Here is a 19,490-nt window from a genome sequence, read left to right on the forward strand (position 1 = left end):
GGAGAACAAACAGAATAAAATAATTTTCTCCCTTCCTCCTTGCATCTAACTAGCAAGGAGTAAAGTAACTGAAGTAATTTCTTTTATCTTGGTTCTCTTTGCTAGTAGTGGTATAGAATATAGATGCTTCGTTAAAATATCAGCAACTAATTGTTTTTTATTCTACCAAATTATGTAAGAAATACATATTATCACATGTCTTTTATTGCAAATATTTTCCTTCATGCTGACATCTTGCCAAGATTTGGTTCAACTGTCCACTTAAAATCTTGCCAATAAGTTATCTTGTTTACATTTCAGGAACAAACTTACAAAAATATTCAAGTCACCCGCTAAATTCCATTTCACATTATGGCTTCACAGTGGAATCCTTCAAGTGAATTCTGGCAAATGTTTGAAAAATATTAGAATTGCAGTGTATTTTTTTATTTAAAAAATGACCTAGTATCATTAGAGAGAAAAATAGTAGAAGTTCATCCAACATCTGTTATAGTTTTTAAACAATTCTTGACCCTTTTTTTAAAGCTAAGTAGCCTTTTGAGATTGTTAAGATAGTGATCCTTATGATACAGAACCAACATTTCTCTTGTTCAGACCTGGAAAGATGCTAATCAGACAATAGAGGAATGAAAGTGTTTGACGAGGATAACACTGCAACTAAGAACTTACTATAACCTGCTTTAGTTTGAAAGGGAGCTTGAAACATAGCCTTTTCTAGAGATATGAACACACAGGTAGTTCTTCTGAGAGAAAGCTTTGCAAGTTAGCAAGTTCAAACCACTTTCACCTTGAAAGTACAATGCCAGTACATTAGTTTGAACTACATCCAGAAACTAATTGTGGAGCCAATTAAGATGGTTAAAAATGTGTTAAATGCTTCCAACAAATGATGTTGGCATATTCATTACTCAGCTTAACTGAAATATTCAAGCAACTGAAGAATCAACTTCAAACCCTCAACCTAGAATTCACAAACTATGTACAACAGAGATTTTAAAACACACAGAAACAGACACACACACGCACAAGTTCAAGGAGCTTAGAAGGTTAAATTTTAACAAAACACAGAAGCAAAACATGTAAGGGATCGCAACCTTACTAATTTTAGTAAGCTGATAAGCAATGTGTATATTGGAAGAGTTGATTAAAAATGTTTCCCATTTTAATGTCATCTAGTTTAATCATCATGGTACCCACGTATGTCATTTAGTAAACACAAATATGTTTTTGGAGAAAATATGAAGAATCCAATTTGCAGCATCTTTTATAATTTGGCATTCTTAGTTACTCTCACAATTAGCACATCATCAATAGAAGAGAATAAGTTATAAAGTCATAAAGTGATAAAGCACATTATGAATTTGGTTAATTTTATAATGGATAATCTTAGTTAGAATATGATTATTATGTCTATAACCCTGTATTCAGCTCTGGGAAGTGGGGGGGGGGAAGGGGGGTGGTTTGGGGCGGGTGGCTTTTGGGGATATGTATTGTAAAAATTTTTTTTTGTAAAACTCTTTAATTAAAAAAAGAATACAATTTGCAGCATCTTTTATAATTTGGCATTCTTAGTTACTCTCACAATTAGCAGATCACCAATAGAAGAGAATAAGTTAGCATAAGTTAGTTTGGCAGCAGATGATACTATTAACAGCAATGCACAAGTAACAGTTTGTAATGTGGGTGTTTCCTCACTAGGAATACTAACATTATCATGTAAACCACTTTAAGATCACCACAGAATGATACAACCACCCAATTATATAATAGTACCAGATGTAAATATGCACCGGAGATAAATACCTTCTGTGTCCAATCACACACTTGGCCAATAAAGAATATTCTATTCTATTCTATTCTATTCTATTCTATTCTATTCTATTCTATTCTATTCTATTCTATTCTATTCTATTCTATTCCTTATTCCTATATACATTCACCCTTTTTGGAATCAAACGAGACGAGTGTTTGAGCAGCTCTCAGATGTACGCACACTGAGGCTTTTTAATTCATCAGAATTAGTGGTCTTCAACGAAATGCCACGCAGAGCCAAGCCCCACCACTTCCCACTCCCTCCCTCCTTACCATAAACCAGCTTTTTCATTTCGTGGTATTTGGCCCAGAGATAGGACTTCGTATCGATCCCTTGGATGGAGCTGGGCTGGTGGCTGCCCAAGGAAGCAGCTGTCATTGTCGCTGCCCCAGCAGGACCGGCGTCGGCGGTTCTCTTAGCTGTGCCGCCGATCGAAGAGGAGGCCGGCGTCGGGAGACAATGCTCCTCGGACTGCGGCTGATGGGTCCACTGGTGCCTGCATCCCATCCGCCCCGATCCGGCGTCGGGGCCTGTATAATAGCAGCAGCTGCCGTGGCTGGAAACAGGGACCATCAGTTGTTGAAGGATGACGACGCCGCCGCCGCTCTTCCATATGCCGCTGCTCGCAGCCTTGAGTCCAGCCGCCGCCATGGCCTCCCGGGACCAGAGCCTCTTCCTGGAGATGAGTTCATAAGACCGTCATCTCAGATCTCCAACGCACCTCTTCAGCTGCATCGTCCGCCAGACTGGACAACAACCGACTCCTCCAGCCATCCGACCCGCCTAAGAGCAACCAGTCCGTGCGGATCTGCGGCAGCGCTCCAGCCCAAGACTTGCCAAGGAGGAGGCGGGTCTTCCAGCATAAGTGCCGCCGCTTCGGGACCACTTGGGATTTGTAGTTCGTTAAACGTTTTCGGTGTCCTCTTTCCCCCCCCTCCCCGCCCCCTTCAGCTCCTGTGAGTTGTTTCGGATTGTTGGGACAGACAAGAACTACAGTTCCCAAGATCCTTTTGGCCCTCCTGGCTCTAGGCCAGGGGTAGGCAACCTCGGCTCTTTTATGACTCATGGACTTCAACTCCCAGAATTCCTGAGCCAGCTCGGTTGTTGTCCAGCTGGCTCAGGAATTCTGGGAGTTGAAGTCCATGAGTCATAAAAGAGCCGAGGTTGCCTACCCCTGCTCTAGGCTATTTAAAATGTTTAGGGCGGGCATGTTTTCTTTTTCGGACACTGTAATTCCCGTTCCTTTGAGCCGCGAATGAGGCTACTCGGACAAGTCGTATAAAAGTAAGTTCTCGAGAGAAATCTTTCTGGGGGAAAAAGGACATGCTTTCGCTTACAAGAATGCTCAGTGAAAATGGCCAATGGAGGGATATAAGGAACACGTACAGAAAGCCCTATTCCTATTTTTCAATGGATAAAACGTGTTCCAATTCAGACTGCCTGCTCCTGTGAACTGATAGACACCTGATTAAAAAGAAAGCGAAATTCACTTCGCCAAGTTGATCTTGCATAGAATGAGTTGCCCAGAGTTTTACAAAATGTTGGGAGGCAATAAGACACTGGATTACTCGACTTCGGCTCCGACAGGGGGCGGTCAGAGGCTTCTAACCGCTTCGCCTCGCCGGTTTTGCAACTGAACTGAGGCAGCAGCTCTGGGGCTTTAGGAACGCCACCAGCGCCCGACGTTTGAGAATCGCAGCTGGCGTAGCAGCAGCACCCGCACAGAAAGCCCCCTCAGCTCGTTCCGTTCTTTCTGTTCAAAGACGGGCAGGCCACGCCCCCTACGCACAGCACGTAACCAATCGCTATCTCGTCTCTTTCGGAAGACGTGATGGGTGGGAGGGTGGTCGTTCTTCCTGTTGCGCTCTCGTCCTGCGCGCCCTCTTCTTTATTGAGTCCTGTAGGTGAGGGGGGGCTGTTGTGAGTGTTCGGCCTCTTTGATTGACTGTCTCCCACCGAGAGTGGCGGGGGTGGAAAAGCAGCATTGCCTTTGTATGAGCACGGGTCCTTGGTTATAGTAATCAGAAATTATTTATTTTCCCTTCATTATTTTTACAAATAACTCAAGGCGGCGAACATATGCAACACCACCTTCCTTCTTCCACCGTATTTTCCTCCTCATAACAACAACCCTGTGAGGTGAGTTGGGCGGAAAGTGAGTGACTGGCCCAAGGTCACGCAGATAAGAGGGGATTTGAACTCGCGGTCTCTTGCTTTCTTAGCCTGGGTGCCTTAACCACTAGACCAAATTTGCAAGGTTTTCAGACCCTGGAAATGCGTTCTCTGATGGAGAATTTTTACGTAAAACTAGACATTAGCTAGCCTTGGGTGCTTTCTTGGTATTAGTGACTGAATGGCATCACAACTTATTCACAACTGGATCTGAAGGATGTTGTTGTTGTTAGCTGCGAAGTCGTGTCCGACCCATCGCGACCCTATGGACAACGTTCCTCCAGGCCTTCCTGTCCTCTACCATCTTCTGGAGTCCATTTAAGCTCACGCCTACTGCTTCAGTGACTCCATCCAGCCACCTCATTCTCTGTCGTCCCCTTCTTCTATTGCCCTCGATCTTTCCCAGCATTAGGCTCTTCTCCAGTGAGTCCTTCTCATTAGGTGGCCAAAGTATTTGAGTTTTTGCTTCAGGATCTGAAGGATAGTGAATGATTAATGTAAACCCCGGGAATGGTCTCTTATTTTCCATCAGTCATATGTTGGAAGGAAACGTTACAGGCTTGTGCAGAACATGTATAAGTGCAGTATCAATGTTATTAATAGCTATTTGGTTCTGGAATGATGGCTAGCTAGAGATGGACTAATGCAAAATGGGTATTTAAAATGTTTGCAAGATTTGTTGATGTTAGAGTTCTTTGCATTTCAAATTGTATATGGTATGCTGAAATCAGTGGTTACCACAAACAAACATACAAAATTGTTCTAGGTTCTAGCAGGTTGTTGATCCTCATTAGGTGGCATTGAACAAAATAGATGATCTTAAGTCAGTCTTCATATTGTATTTTATAAGGATTTTGCTATAAAATGAAAGATTGTATGCATCACATACTGATAGCACTGATGATGTTGCTAAGTTGAGTAATGAAACACCTGCAGTCAAGCTCAGAGCATCAAAGGACCCCTTATTCTCATTTCCCCAAGAATGGTCAGGAAGGATTTTAGTAGCTGAGGTGAAAATGATAGAATTCAGAAATGTTGCCGAGTGTTGTAAAGCACTATGAAGCGATATATAAGTCTCAGTGCTATTGCTGTGCTTTACTGTTTTTGGGATTAACTCACAATAAATTAAATAGATTTATTAGTAATAGTAATAACAATAGAATAGAATAATGCTGCATTTTTTTAGTTTTGTGTCTTTCTGAGCCCAGGTATAATCAGATGTGAAATATGCAAAGATAAAACTGAATTTTATTCCATACTTTTATATATTTGGTTAACCATATTTTGGACAGCCTTATACATAAAATATTAATTTTGTTTGATGTGTTTCAGAATCACCTTTCTTACAACGAGTCTTAAATTTTTCTTAAAATGTCTGTCAGTAGTAAAATAACTCAACTAATGAATAAAGTACCTGGAAAGAAACGGTTTGGTATATACAGATTTCTTCCTTTCTACTTCGTTCTTGGTGGTGCTATGGAATGGTTTATGATTAATGTTCCAATTGGCAATCAGACCTTTTGTAAGTATCATTAAACTTCTGTTAAAAAATTTTTTTGATATATTTAAACATGCATGACTTAATTATGCTATATTAATTTCCACATCTTTCCAAATAATTATATTGAAATATTCAAATTTCTGTTTGATATTCAGCTTTTATTAAAAAAAAAGAACTTAAGGCAACCTTTTAATGGTAATCATTTCAAATAATGTATAGAGAAGAGCTACAAAGATGATTGAGGAACTGGAGGCTAAAACATAAAGAATGGAAATTTGCTGGAAATGGGTATGTCTAGTTTAATGAAGAGAAGGACTAGGGGTGACATGATAGCAGTGTTCCAATATCTCAGGGGCTGCCACAAAGAAGAGGGATCAAGCTATTCTCCAAAGCACCTGAAGGCAGGACAAGAAACACTAATCAAGAAGACAACCTAGAACTAAGGAGAAATTTCCTGACAGTTAAAACAATCAGTGGAACAGCTGGCCTCCAGAAGTTGTAGGTGCTCAAACACTGGAGGTTTTTAAGACAAGATTGGACAACGCTTGTCTGAAGTGGTATAAAGTTTCTTGCCTGAGCAGGAGGTCGTTTGACTAGAAGACTTCCAAGGTCCCTTCCAACTCTGTTATTCTGTTTCTGCTTGGCATCAAAGGCCTCAAGTGCTCCAATAAAATAGTAGAATGGAATTATCTTAAAATTGTAAAGATTCAGTGTCATCTTAAAACCTATCGGCAGGCATACTGCTCCTGAGAAAACTACAAATCACCACACTGGGGAAATATGGTTTTACTTTTAGCTTAAGGGTTGATAAAATATTCAGGTAATCTTCCAATTGTATTTTGGAGACAGATGAAAAACTACTAAAATGGCTAGACAGAGGTATTAGCTTCAGACTGAGCATAATATGACTATTCTACAAAACAGAAAACTAATTTCTAAAATCCTGCATTTTTTAGAAATGGATAAAATTAGTCCTTGGCCTAATTTCAAAGTTTAAATTTGAGATTAATCTCACACTTTACTTAAATTAGAGAAGTGGGTATTAGTTAAAAAAATATGTCAGAATGAAAATATTCCACCACACTGTGGAATTCATGATTGAATAAGGTTGCCCTTGATGATAATTTCCTTATACTTTTGATCTTGCATGAATTACCCATTGTTTTAAGTTTGAAACACTGCAACTTAATTATGTTAAATAAATAAACTATTTTCAAAAAGTTAATAGAAATGGTCACAAATGTTTTGCAGATGATGTTTACCGTAGAAAACAGACTGAGCAATATTACCAGAAGTTGGAAGAAAAGTGACTACAACACTGAAATTATCTGTACATAATGGATTCTAAATTAATAAATAAATCTAAGTTTCAAAGTTTGCTTAAAATAAGACTGAATACTGACTGCATTTTGTTCAGTAAAATGTATTTTTTGTTAAGTCTGCTTTGTTTTAATTATTTATTTTGGTGAACTCAAGTGCCATCAAGTTGGTATTGACTTAAGAGTGATCACATAAATTATCTCCAGATGTATCTGTCCCTATCCTGGTTCTTCAGGACTTCCAGTGGTGTACTCTGCTGCTGTAATTGTGGTACTCAGTCTAGCTGTTTCCAGCTCTAGTGGGAAGGACTCATCTCCATTTCTTAGCCAAAGGAGCCAGCATTGTCCAAAGAAATTTCTGTGGTCATGTGGCCAGCATGATTATAACTCAGACTTACTCACATAACAATAAGACTGGTTACCTGTTGCATTTTAGAAAATGTTGCTCTGTGTTTTAGAAATTTGTTGTTTCGTGACATATTGGTTTATCGTTTTTTGTAAATGTACACAATCACATTTATGTATTGTCTTATTAAAGTAAAAGGAATTACTTTACTGTGTTACTGGGCTGACCAGAGGAAGTGCAAAAAGGAAAGGCAAAAAGGGAACATTTAATTCCAATGTTTGCAACAGTTCTCTCATAATCCAAGTCATTGGTTTAGGGGAGCAAGTTATAATGAGAATTCTTTCTCTCTCACACACAGTGACCATTATGAGAATATGTATATAATATAGATTCATGTTTTAATTGACATGTGGAGTTGTTGCACAGAAGGTATTTGTGAATACACTAGATAATGTGGGTCTCATCTGGATTTATGTATTTCTCAAAGCCATAATGAGATTTGATTTTGGCTTAACGTGCTATTACCTAAACTATGGCTAAGCAAATCATGACTTACTATTTGTGAACTTAATATGTATGAATAAAATGAACTTGACATGGTAAAATAGAACAAAGTTTATAATACACTGTAGTTAGAGTTGCTTTCCACACTCTGGAGAAAAATATACACAAGGGAATCAGCAGTGTCCTGTAATTCAGGATAATTTTTCCTTGCTTTTCTTATAACATTCTTGTTTTTATTAGTAAAAAAAATCAGCAAAAATAGCTTGCTGAATGGAGAAAAATGCCAATTCTATCAGTTGCACTTTCAGATAGCAGAAACTTTAAAGATCTGCTTTTCAATTTACATAATCAGATTAATCAGTAGTCTTAAATTGTATGGCAGGTTTCTATGTTCTGTGATTAGACAGAATGAATAAGGATTTGATAGTGAAATATAGCCAAACATTCTGGGAAGTGAATTTGGCCCTAGGAAATAACAACAAAACTGCAGGAGTTAAGAGAGTTGCAGGACTGGTTAAAAACATTTAAGTTGATGCAATTAGAGATTCTTGCAGATGTGGAAAACAGTAGTAACCAGGGGACAAGAAACTAGCTTTTTTATTGCAATACCAAAAGACACTACCTAAACAAATGCTCAAATTGTCAATTGCACTTAACATAAAAGGATTTTATTAACTACTATCAAGTTGGAGTCAGCTCTATGCAACTTCGTTTTTTCCAGCATGATATGCCTTCAGTCTGGCCTTTTAGATCTCTCAATAATTTTACATACTAGAAAGAAAATGCCCAAAATTCTGCAATCCAGGCTTCAATATGTGATATATGGACTGCTGATGTACACCAGCTGAACTTAGAAAGCTGACGTCACAATGCTAACAACAAATGGATAATAGAAAAATATCCAAAGACAAGCCATAAGAAATTGTGAAGAGCTCTTGAAAAGACTGGTGTACCAGGCCATCCGATTTGCCACTGAAGAATTTGCATGATGACCTGGATGCAACAATTGAAATATGCAAGACGTAAATAGCTCAAATAGTGGAAAGGAATGTGCCAAGGCTCTTTACTATGTCTCCATATTGTATTTAGTTTGTGTTCAGAATGTCAGGAGAAATGTTGGATTAAAATAAATCAAATTTGGAATTAAAATTGTTGGGAGAAACACCGAAAACCTCAGATAAGCTGGCGTTGCTTGGATGCCTGAAGTGAAAAAACCTTAAGGATTCTCTTGATAAAAGATGAGAGCGCAAAAAGCCAATCTGTTTCTTTAAAAAGGAAAAAAAAAACACTGAGATGTCATCACACCATGCCCATCTAATGCAAACAGGCACAATAGTAATAATAGACTTCATTTCCAAGGGTTAAAAATTCACAAGGACAGCGACTGTAGTTATGAAACGGAGATCTGCAACTTTGGAAAAACCTGACAAACCTGGACAGAAAATTTGAGATAGTTATCACACTGACATGAGAATTTTCTTGGTTTTTTTTCCCTTTCACCTTAGCTGAATCGGTTAAGTTAGATGACTGGCTATGTAAATAAATAAAATGTATTTATTTTAAAAGCTATAGATTTCTCAAGTGGAACTTGTCTGATCAGAAAGGCTAGTTAAAAAAATCCTTTGAACTGTATTAATCTTGGAGAAAATAGCTGAGAATGAATGAATGTACTAGATGAAGTAAGATCACATTGCTCACTAGAAACACTACGTTTGTAAAACAAAGTTTTAAACATAAACATTTTTATCATTATGCACCTTTTCCATCTTTGCCCTTTTTTCAGGTTTGTCCTTTATTTTTTCTAAGAAAATATGGTCAATATATATACATAATAGATAGCAAAAAAGAAAAGCTACATATAATTTCAAAGAAAAAATATATAAAAATGTACTGTATGGCCATCTGCTAGATTTATAAATCCATTATGATCAAAGGAAAAGTATTGCTGTATTTTAAATCTAAGAATACTGAGCAGAAATTAAATCTATAACATAAGCATAGCTACATTGCAAGACTTAGGTTATTTTATCAAATATGGGCAATTGCAATAAATCATTGTTTATGGTGAAATACAGTGGGGACAAGTTGTGGACTTTCACTCTGATGTTGGCTGTACACATGAAAAAAATGGATCCTTTTGTTCAATTTTTTGATTAGCCAAGATCTGATTAAAGTTGGTTTACAAACACACTAACTTCCAACATGGACTTCAAAACCAGGAAAAAGACTTTTTCCCCTAGCCTATAAAATTAAGGTTATTTAAATGTTATTTTGATACCATTAATAAACAAGTCTAATAAGAGAGATATAGAATTTGATACATACCTTTATAGCATAGGCTCAGTTCAGACACTGTAGTAAATCGTGATGGTATTAATATTGTTCAATGAACAACCAAATACCATAGTCCGCTCCTAATGCTAAGCTATCAATAATAGCTGACAAATCACACTGACAGGTTTCACACATATGTGATTAGCTTGGTTTTGACTTAGTATGATGCCAGCTGTTGTAACTTAACTGTGAGAAAACAAGTAATGGCTTAGCATACATGAGAACTTAGCTTCTCTATCTGTGTACCAATTTAAAAATTCTGTATTCTTCTAAAGCTCAGTGGTTATGTTTCTTTTTGGAAAGGTTTTTGAATGTAGGATAAACGTGCCTATTTTTCTCTAGATTTTAAACTTGTTCTGTGTATCTAAAGTAACTACCAGGATGCACATATTGCATGTCATCATGATTTCTTTACAGAACATGTCAGAATTATAGTAAAATTGTCTAGAACTAAAAGTGAGACTTCTTAATGGAACAATCAAACCTGGTTAATCCAAATTACAAACTATTTTTATTTAAATTAAAAAGCCTCAAAAAAGACAAATTGATAGTACATGCACATGGACTAATTATCACTTTACTCATTGGAGTATACAACCAGATGTAAAAATGAGGCATGGATTAACCAGGTCCAAAAGCATATATGCTGGAAAAAAGTTAAAAGCATTGACTTGAATTCATATACAGATTCGCTCTTTTTAAAAAAAGTAAGGAATAAATAGGCAATAAACTAATAATCACTTTCAAACTGAAATTGATGTATTTTTACCATTCAAGCCAACCATTTCCCATACTTTTATTTGAATAACCAAAGTCCTTTTATTCTAATACAGTGAATGGCTGTGGAAGATAACAAATAATGAATTCCAAGTGGCCACAAATAAAACATGGTTTGTTCTCCTGTTCAACAAATTATAATTAAAAAATAATTGTGTGCTAATTGTGCAATACTGGATTGTAACCACCAAACCTTAAACCCTACACGTTACCAAAATGCCCCAGTACAGATGATATTGGAATAAATTAAATTTAAAATAATTAGGGCCAGCCTAATAGTTTAAGAGGAGTGCTCTGCACTTCCAAAGAAAAGGTCTCATTTACAGTTCTAATTGTTTACTCCTAGGCTGTTAGGAGTGGTGAAGCTGCCCCTTAGGTCAGGTCTCTGGGAAAGTAATGCTATAAATTATTCAGCAGTGATCCTTCTGCATTACACAGCATCCAAAGGGTGTCTCATCTTGTTCTTAACAAATGTTTTTTTAAATAATAAATAAAAATAAATAAATCCAAATTCTTTGGTGTAATTTTAGCAATTCTTAACAAAAGTGATTGTATTAAGTAAATGTCCAAGGCAGTTCTAAGTACTCAAGAACTAGGATGTGCTACTGGCTTCTTTTAACTTTGTGGTTGAAAATACCATTATCTGAGGTAATGTCAAACAAACTGGTCACAAGCCATAAGAGCAGGCATGCATTTATTTTAGCAGCTCCCAACATTGCAACTGCTTCCATGTTGAAAATTATAAGGTCAACTAAGAAAACCCCAGGAGAGAAAAATAAACTTGGTGGGGGTGGGGTAGGGGGTGGGAGTAGCAGCATATATATGTCTCTCTGAGGTTTTTAAATATTTTAAACAATATAAACTAAGGTTCTTTGTACCACAGATTATAGAATATTAAAGATACAAAATATTTTTCCTCTAATGTCAATTAAGTTACATTTTATATTAGTACCTTATTTGATAACTGTATCTCTTTAAATGTTTTATTAGATTTGTCAAAAGCTATATCCTAGAAGTATAAATTATATCTCTGAAATAGCTCTGCCATCATTATTTTTTTTGGGATCTGCATTAAACCAGGGTTGTATATTGAATATTTTAATTCTAGTGAACTAAATTTGGATTCCTCCCTATTTCTACAATTTCTAAAGTGAAAACCACAGTAGTTTTTCATTTCAAGTAGTTTTTCCTTAGAAATCAAGCTAATTTTCTAAAAACATATTTTCTGACAATGTTAAGTTTTAGCTTGTTACTTGCTCTAAACCTCCATGAAATTTATTTGGTGTTTTTAAACTTGTTTTTAAAATTATAGTCATACTTTTTCCCCACCAAGTCAAAGTATTTACATATTTAATTAAAGTATTTTATAATGAAATGACCAATTAATATTTCTATCAATTGCCAGTCCCATCTTGAGGAAGGCAATGAAACTAAGAAGTTTTGTGAAATTAGGCAGCAAATCAGGGAACAACACAATTTTACGTCGAAGGTAGTTTGCTCAAAATAAATTAACAAGAAACCCAATTAAACTTCATGAACAACTTCAAAGAGACTGTCTAAATACTGGAGTTGCAAATGATGTAAAAACTGTGATCCCAAAAGAAGATATTTTTGAAAATATTTTTTTTTACTTTTTCAACTAAGATATTCAAAATCAGGGTTTTAATGCCCACCAAAAACATTATTATGTTAAACCTTTTACCACTGCAGTGCAACTGGTTATGCACTTGAAATTTTCAGTAGCTGCAGTACAATGCTTATATCAGAGCAATTTAAAAAATAGTATACAAATCTCAGTGCCAAATTATGGATAGCATTTAGGCAAGCCTCTCTTTTACATTCCTGTTACTTACCTTCAAAGGTCAGTTAAAACCTGCATTATTTGTAATATTACCTTAACTATTCAGATAACAACACATCCATTTTTTCCCAGTGGTAGAAATGTAAAAGTATTAAAATGTATTAAATATACATAGGTCTTGGCATCCTTAAAAATGTCATGTTCTGTTAAATATATAAATGTTCTGTAAGCGATCTGAGAATGCAAAAGTATTATGTTTACTATCAAAAATGGAATCATATTAAATAGAAAGCAGAAACAAATATTTGCACCCTTGTAGTTATTTATCCTTCCTCGAGTATCTCTATAAGCCCAACTGTGGTGATTTCTTTTTCTGGAGAAATGAAGCCGATAACACACTCTCTCCCTAGATCAGTCTCATGGTTATAGGACTCTTCACAAAGGACAAGTTGGTCAGTACAAACTCACCGTGTTTGAACTAATTGAAGTGTTTGATTATTTTTCTTCATTTTTAAGTCCTGTGATCCTCCTACTGACCAAAAATTTAGATTCTTGTATTTACCAGGTTTTTTTCTCTATTTCAGTAACTTTTTTTTTTAAATAAAAAACCCTTTAAGCAAATGTGATGTACCTGCCAGAAGTAATTACCGTATAAATACAGGGATGCTCATGCCACTATGGTCTAGGTGTAAATGTATGTTTTTTCAAGATAAACTGTAAACATCCTCCCTATCTTATCAGAATTTGTGAAGAAAAAAAGATATAACCTTGCTTTGCATTTAGAACCAAGCATGAGATCATCTTTCAAGTCAACCATATGCACAAGTCTGTATATTTAAGAAAAGTCAACATAATATAACAAAAAGTGAAATATGCTTATTAAAAATGTCCTTATAAAAAAACAATCTTGCAATATACAATAAGATGCAATAAAAACAATTTTCTCTCCCTCACCAATAACTAAAACAGCTATGTTCCACAATTTTTTTTTATATGTTGGCATTGAAAGATTAAATATTTTCTATGTTGTATGCCTGGCGGATATTAAGTGTATCTCTCAACATCAAGTCTCGAAGCCGCCATAGTGCATCTGCCATTGTGGTATGAGCCCCTTTGCTTTTCAACCAGTGTGTAGGAAGACGACTTTCTTGCTCTTTTGAGAGGTGGGCATCACGTCTTCGTGCTGCAACAAGAAAAGCGATATATTGCCTTAAAATATGTCATTATACTTCACCAATAATGCTGATGCATTATACAACCTGCAAAATACATTATTGTTTTAAATGCATGAATACAGGAGGGGATATCCCTAGATTAGAAATTTTATTTGTAAAAAAGATTTTGGAACTGGTGATGAACATGAACTGAAAAAGTAGTACGTAAAAAGCCTTGGTGGAGCAGTGGGCTGATGCCTCCTTAAGTAACACCAGCTGCCTGCAATTAGTGCAGGTTCGCCTCCCACCAGGCTCAAGGTTGACTCAGCCTTCCATCCTTCCGAGGTAGGTAAAATGAGGACCCAGATTGTTGGGGGCAATAAGCTGACTTTGTAATAATGCCGCTTGGGTGTGTGTGTGTGAAAGCCCTAATAAGCAGGTATATACATAGGATGAAGGCTACTGCTAAGCTTGTAAGCCGCCCTGAGTCTTCGGAGAAGGGCGGGATATAAATGGAATTAAAATAAAATAAATAAATAAAATGCTGTATCAATAAGAATTAAGTTTGCAGTAACAGTAAGTAATGTGCACTAATCTGAACCCATGTCAATATTATGTTCAGTTCTGGACATCTTGCTGAAAGACAAAATTGGATAATTGGAAATGATTCTATAGAGGACAACACTGATAATCAGGGAACTGAAAATACTGAGAAACGATGACTGGAAAGCGAGATGTCGTAACGTTTTTTCATATATGTGAATGATTATCACAGAGTACATAAAGATTCGTTTTCCATCTATCCAGATGATAAAATGCAGAATAATAATTTTAAATGATAGAAATGAAGATTCTAGCCAAGTATTAAAAAAAAACGTCTTTTAACAGTAGTTCAACAAGATAATCAACTACCAACCAGATGCTGGACAGACGTTGGTACAATGGAAGATGAATTTTGGGAACAAGGAATTAGTCTTGATGCCTAAATGCCCCCATTTATAATTTATGATTCTATGATTAATATATCATAAGTGTAAGTCCATTATGGAAAGTAACAGATCCACACAGTTTGTCATCTATTTTTCATTTAGCACTAAAATAAGATGGAACTAAAAAATAGGAACTGATCTTGAATAGGGCCACAGTAGCAAAGACCTGGTAAATCTACAGACAGTTCAGCTGGTGCAGAATGCAGCTGCGCGAGTTGTGATGGGGGTCTCCTGATACTCCCATGTAACACCTCTACTCCGCGAGCTGCATTGGCTTCCGGTTGCCCTCCGGGTGAGATTCAAGGTGCTGGTGATGACCTATAAAGCCCTAAATGGCTTGGGTCCAGGATATTTGAGGGAACACCTGCTGCCGGCCTGTGCGCTCCAACAGGGAGGGCCTTCTCAGGGTACCGCCGGCAAAAGATTGCCAGCGGGTAACACCCAGGGGGAGGGCCTTCTCTGTGGGTGCACCTGCCCTTTGGAACCAGCTGCCCGTAGAGCTCAGGACTGCCCCTGACCTTCATTCATTCCGCTGGGACCTGAAGACCTGGCTCTTTGAACTTTCCCGCCAGGACTGAGAATTTTAATTGTAATTTTATTTAATTGGGTTTTAATTGGAGTTTAATAGTCACTGAAGCAATAGGCGTGAGCTTAAATGGACTCCAGCAGATGGTAGACGACAGGAAGGCCTGGAGGAACGTTGTCCATAGGGTCGCGATGGGTTGGACACGACTTCGCAGCTAACAACAATAAGGGTTTTATTTTATTCAAGGACTAAATTTAATTATTTTAATTGTTCTTAACTTTTGTAATGTGTATTGTTATTTTAAATTCCTTGTGAACTGCCCTGAGTCCTACGGGAGAAGGGCGGTATATAAGTCCAATAAACATAAACATAAACAAATATAAAAAATGGAACAAATATGAATAATTTAGTAAGATGACCAAATTGACCTGTTACATACCAGTGAAAAAGGAAAAATACAGAATCAGTGCACAGAAAAAGAATTTCCTTTAAAATTTCTCCACATAACTTAATATTAATCTAGGTAAATCTAAGAACAAAAATCTACAATTTACTGATAGAAATAGAATTGTGTAATTATATTGGACCATAAGTGATATACTTTCCTTTGCAGATGCTGTTCTAACGTAAGATGAAAGAATGCTAGAATATGGAAAGTGTCAACGTTCTTTAAGAGGTTCATTTCCTTGTAATTTTACCTGAAAGGGTCTGGTCCCACTTGCTAATGCTATTTGAATCAGCACTAAGACCTTCAATATATTTCAGATAAGCTTCTGAATGGAGAAGCCTCTGTGTCTTTGGTGGAGGAGAGACAAACATAGGCGTTGTAGGCTGCTGCATGACCTGTTGAGATGCTGGGTTTTGACCAGGATAGGGAGGTGGCGCTTGTTGGCCTGGGGGACCAAGCATACCCATCTAGAAATATAAAGTACAATATCAAGAATGCATTTTAGAGGTTAGGTCAAGAACAGCCAGAAATATTTAGTATTAAGAATGTTTGACAAGTATTAGCTTGGTTATTTTACTTGCAGACGATTATATGCTTAGCTAGGCAACATTATCAGTCTTGGGTAATATACATCATTGCCTGGATAGTAGGGATGTGTATCTAATAAGTAGGTGGCTAGATAAACAGATTGCCCTCACAGAGACCCTATAACTCCTCATCTAATCACAACCCAGATTTTGGCATAACTTTCTAATGTGTGGACAACTCAAAGATTTCATGTAAGCACATTAAAATGTCATTTGAGGCCTCCAAACTCTCCATGAGTGTGCAGGTCGAAAAATATGGAGGCTTTGGAGATGGGGAATATAAATACCAAATGAAATTTTAAAATCTTGAACCCAAACTATTTTTTTCTCATTTTGGATTGTTTAAGTGGCAAAACGGATATTTTAAACTTCTATAAAGTTCCCCAAACCTGGTAGAAAAATTAACTCTCTTCAAATTTCTGCCCAGCCAACACTGCTGATGCTATGACATTACTAGCACTATACACACATAAACCAATTCCCAGACTGAAAAGATTATCCAGCATTTCTGACTCCTACAGGTAAAAGGTTATAAAGGAGTAACATCAGCAAATTAGAAATACATTATAAATATACACGTTTGTAATTTGCTGATGTTATTCCCTTATCACCTCTTACTCATTTATTCACCCTTTAAAGAACTGGAAGACAGTTTATTTCTTTAAAAAAAACACAATATCAGAATATGATTTATTGGATTTTTCTGTACCTACCTGCTGCCCAAATGGACTTCCTGGTGCTGCGGCTCCTACCATGGAAGAAACGTTTTGCCCTAGAACACCTGTATTTTAAAACATATCAAAACCACAATCTCATTTCAATCTAAAAACAAAACAAACAAAAGAATACTGCTCCATTATAACAAACTAAAGTCACCTCAAAAAAGTGAAAACCCAATATTTTCAAAATATATATATTTTAAGGCAGTATAATTAATCATTTCATCTGGATGTCGGAGATATGTTTTGTTTTTGGGTTCCACCTAATTAACTTCATCCAGTAATAAGTAACATCCACTGGATTCATAAATAATTCCCAAACATGACTACAATGGAACTTGTGCAAGTACTCAACACAACTTTTTTGTAATTAAACTGTGCAACAGCACTGCATGATGGGTCCAAAGGTTTGTGCTTGGTCCTTTTTCCACATACTTCTCATCACTTTCAGGTGGCTTTGTGAGAAATTTGCTCTAGTCTACCCTTTAAAATCAAACATGCTATTTTACCAAATAACCATCTCTATTTAAGGAGATAATTTAGAATTTTTCTAAGAACAGAGAAGCACACTTGCTACAGGTAGTGAACAGTAAACAGTGTACCATAGAAATGTATGTTGTAATTTATTGTTATTATTCCAGTGTAAATGCGCTCACATTTGTACTCCTTATTTATAGAACTTTAAAATACGGTATATTTCTGCTTGCAATTAATAACTTTTTAGGAGACTTCTAAGCAAGTCCTGCTGAGAGATACAGATTTTGACTGTATGCACGTCATCTTTAACCTGAAATGGAAAGCTGTGGTTTCCAAACAACTCATTTGTGGTTTTACAATAAATATATGGGTTATTCAAATGTAGCATGGAAACCATTTCTGGTTATTACAAACCACAAAGTGTAACTCAGGAGAGATAGATGATAAACCAAATTAAATGTACCATTATTCTAGGTTCATATACCATGCTTAATTATTGCTAAACCACTGATGGATGGTTTGGAAGCACTTGTTTAGAGTTAAGTATGACATGCAAACATAATCTTTATTAGTTTCTACCTAAATTTATTCAATGCATGCAGAAAAGGCAAAATAAAAATTAGCAGCAGGGAAAAAAGAGTAAAATAACTAGGGTTTTCATAACTGCCTGTGCATCTATATATTTTTTAAAAGAGGAATAGAAAGGAAAGTTAAATAATCTTTAACTTTTGATTAATATTATTTTCACCATAATAGATAATTGTTGTCCAGGCAATAAAATTTAAGTATGTAAGCCTGGAATGTACTGTAATTAGAAATGTACTTCAACGCTCAGGGCAAATATAAAAAGTACATTTAACTACTACTACTTCTTGGATACGTTTTGAGTTTAGAATATAGTACATAGGACAGCGTATTGAAAAAATATAATCATGTGTTAGGTGTAAAATTTTATTTGCCTAATATTAAACCAAGTAGTTGAAAATAGGATATACTGTACACATTTGAAATCACTGCAATGTTAAAAGCTAGAAGTGAAAAACAAATTGATGTAATGATTTCTATTGGTATTATGAGTTAGTTGGATTTAGTCCAGTTTAAACAAGACTTCTGACGTATTCCATGGAATGGAAAATATAAGCCTTTAATATTCCACATCTCTGGTCAAGCCAAGCCCTTAAGCACTAATTGAGGCGTTCTTACATTTTACTAGTTAACTCCTTTTGATGCTGGACTGTCCACATATGTTGCTTTGCCAACAAATTTAATATGCCAGTATATGTATTTTCTGTACCTAAGAGATTTCTCATTGTACTTTCACATTAACAGCTCAATATCCTAGACCTATGACAGTCAGTAAAAGACAAGCAATGAAGCTACAAGTGGATGCGTTGCAAACCTCTCCTAGAGTAATTGATTAAATGGGGTGAGAACAGAAAGACGAGATAATGAATGAATGAGGAGGTTCATTCTTACCCGGTGGTGGGATGCCTGGCATGCCTGGTGGAAGTTGATGGGGTGGAGGCACCCCAGGGTGAAGTGGTGGCATGCTGCCCATGCTAACAATGCCATCAACTGGGCCTTGTAAAGGTGGCAGCACTGGTGGATAGCCACCTATCATGCCTTAAAGAACACAACAAATTTCAAACATGCATCAATGACATGCAAAATGGTCAAATTAATAATGACGTGCACTACCCACACATAAGCATCTTCAGAATTGCCATACAACACTATAATTAGTACTTTGCAAAAACAATGTTACAATGATAAATAGAATATTTATAACAGATTAGTATTAGCTTACTGGCATATTTTTGAAAGAAACAAACTCTACATCATTAAAAGAATATTAACTGCAAATATATGTAAATGTCCTGTTGGTTATATGAATGTATACAGCATTGTTATAAGCACATTCTGAATTTATGGTATAGTATTGTAGCTGCATAGAAAATAAATAGTTAGAAAAAAAGCACTCAGTTTCACTATTTAACATGCTTGACACAATTATTTAAACAAG

General features: G+C 36.2%; 3 protein-coding genes across 6 annotated transcripts in view; 1 reads left to right on the forward strand and 2 right to left on the reverse strand.

The window, feature by feature from the left end:
• Positions 1 to 2,730, reverse strand: part of NT5DC2 (5'-nucleotidase domain containing 2) — a 31,856-nt gene extending 29,126 nt beyond the window's left edge. The window contains exon 1 of the mRNA XM_081316824.1: positions 2,086 to 2,730. Within this exon, the coding sequence (XP_081172950.1) occupies positions 2,086 to 2,464 (379 nt within the window). The 5' untranslated portion in view covers positions 2,465 to 2,730. The remainder of the gene's footprint in view (positions 1 to 2,085) is intronic.
• An 886-nt stretch (positions 2,731 to 3,616) lies between these two features.
• On the forward strand, positions 3,617 to 6,923 carry UQCC5 (ubiquinol-cytochrome c reductase complex assembly factor 5). The gene is made up of 3 exons (XM_081316828.1): positions 3,617 to 3,952; positions 5,318 to 5,507; positions 6,738 to 6,923. The coding sequence occupies exons 2-3, from the start codon at positions 5,357 to 5,359 to the stop codon at positions 6,794 to 6,796; spliced, it is 210 nt and encodes a 69-aa protein (XP_081172954.1). The 5' UTR covers positions 3,617 to 3,952; positions 5,318 to 5,356; the 3' UTR covers positions 6,797 to 6,923.
• A 6,458-nt stretch (positions 6,924 to 13,381) lies between these two features.
• Positions 13,382 to 19,490, reverse strand: part of PBRM1 (polybromo 1) — a gene marked incomplete at its 5' end in the record, with an annotated part of 63,131 nt that continues 57,022 nt past the window's right edge. For all 4 annotated transcript variants that reach the window (XM_081316819.1, XM_081316820.1, XM_081316821.1 and 1 more), the window contains 4 exons: positions 13,382 to 13,750; positions 15,935 to 16,151; positions 16,985 to 17,052; positions 18,944 to 19,090. In XM_081316819.1, coding sequence (XP_081172945.1) covers positions 13,578 to 13,750; positions 15,935 to 16,151; positions 16,985 to 17,052; positions 18,944 to 19,090 — 605 coding nt within the window. In that variant the 3' untranslated portion in view covers positions 13,382 to 13,577. The remainder of the gene's footprint in view (positions 13,751 to 15,934; positions 16,152 to 16,984; positions 17,053 to 18,943; positions 19,091 to 19,490) is intronic.

The sequence above is a fragment of the Vipera berus genome (assembly GCF_964194415.1).
Source record: "Vipera berus genome assembly, chromosome: 2".
NCBI lineage: Eukaryota > Metazoa > Chordata > Lepidosauria > Squamata > Viperidae > Vipera > Vipera berus.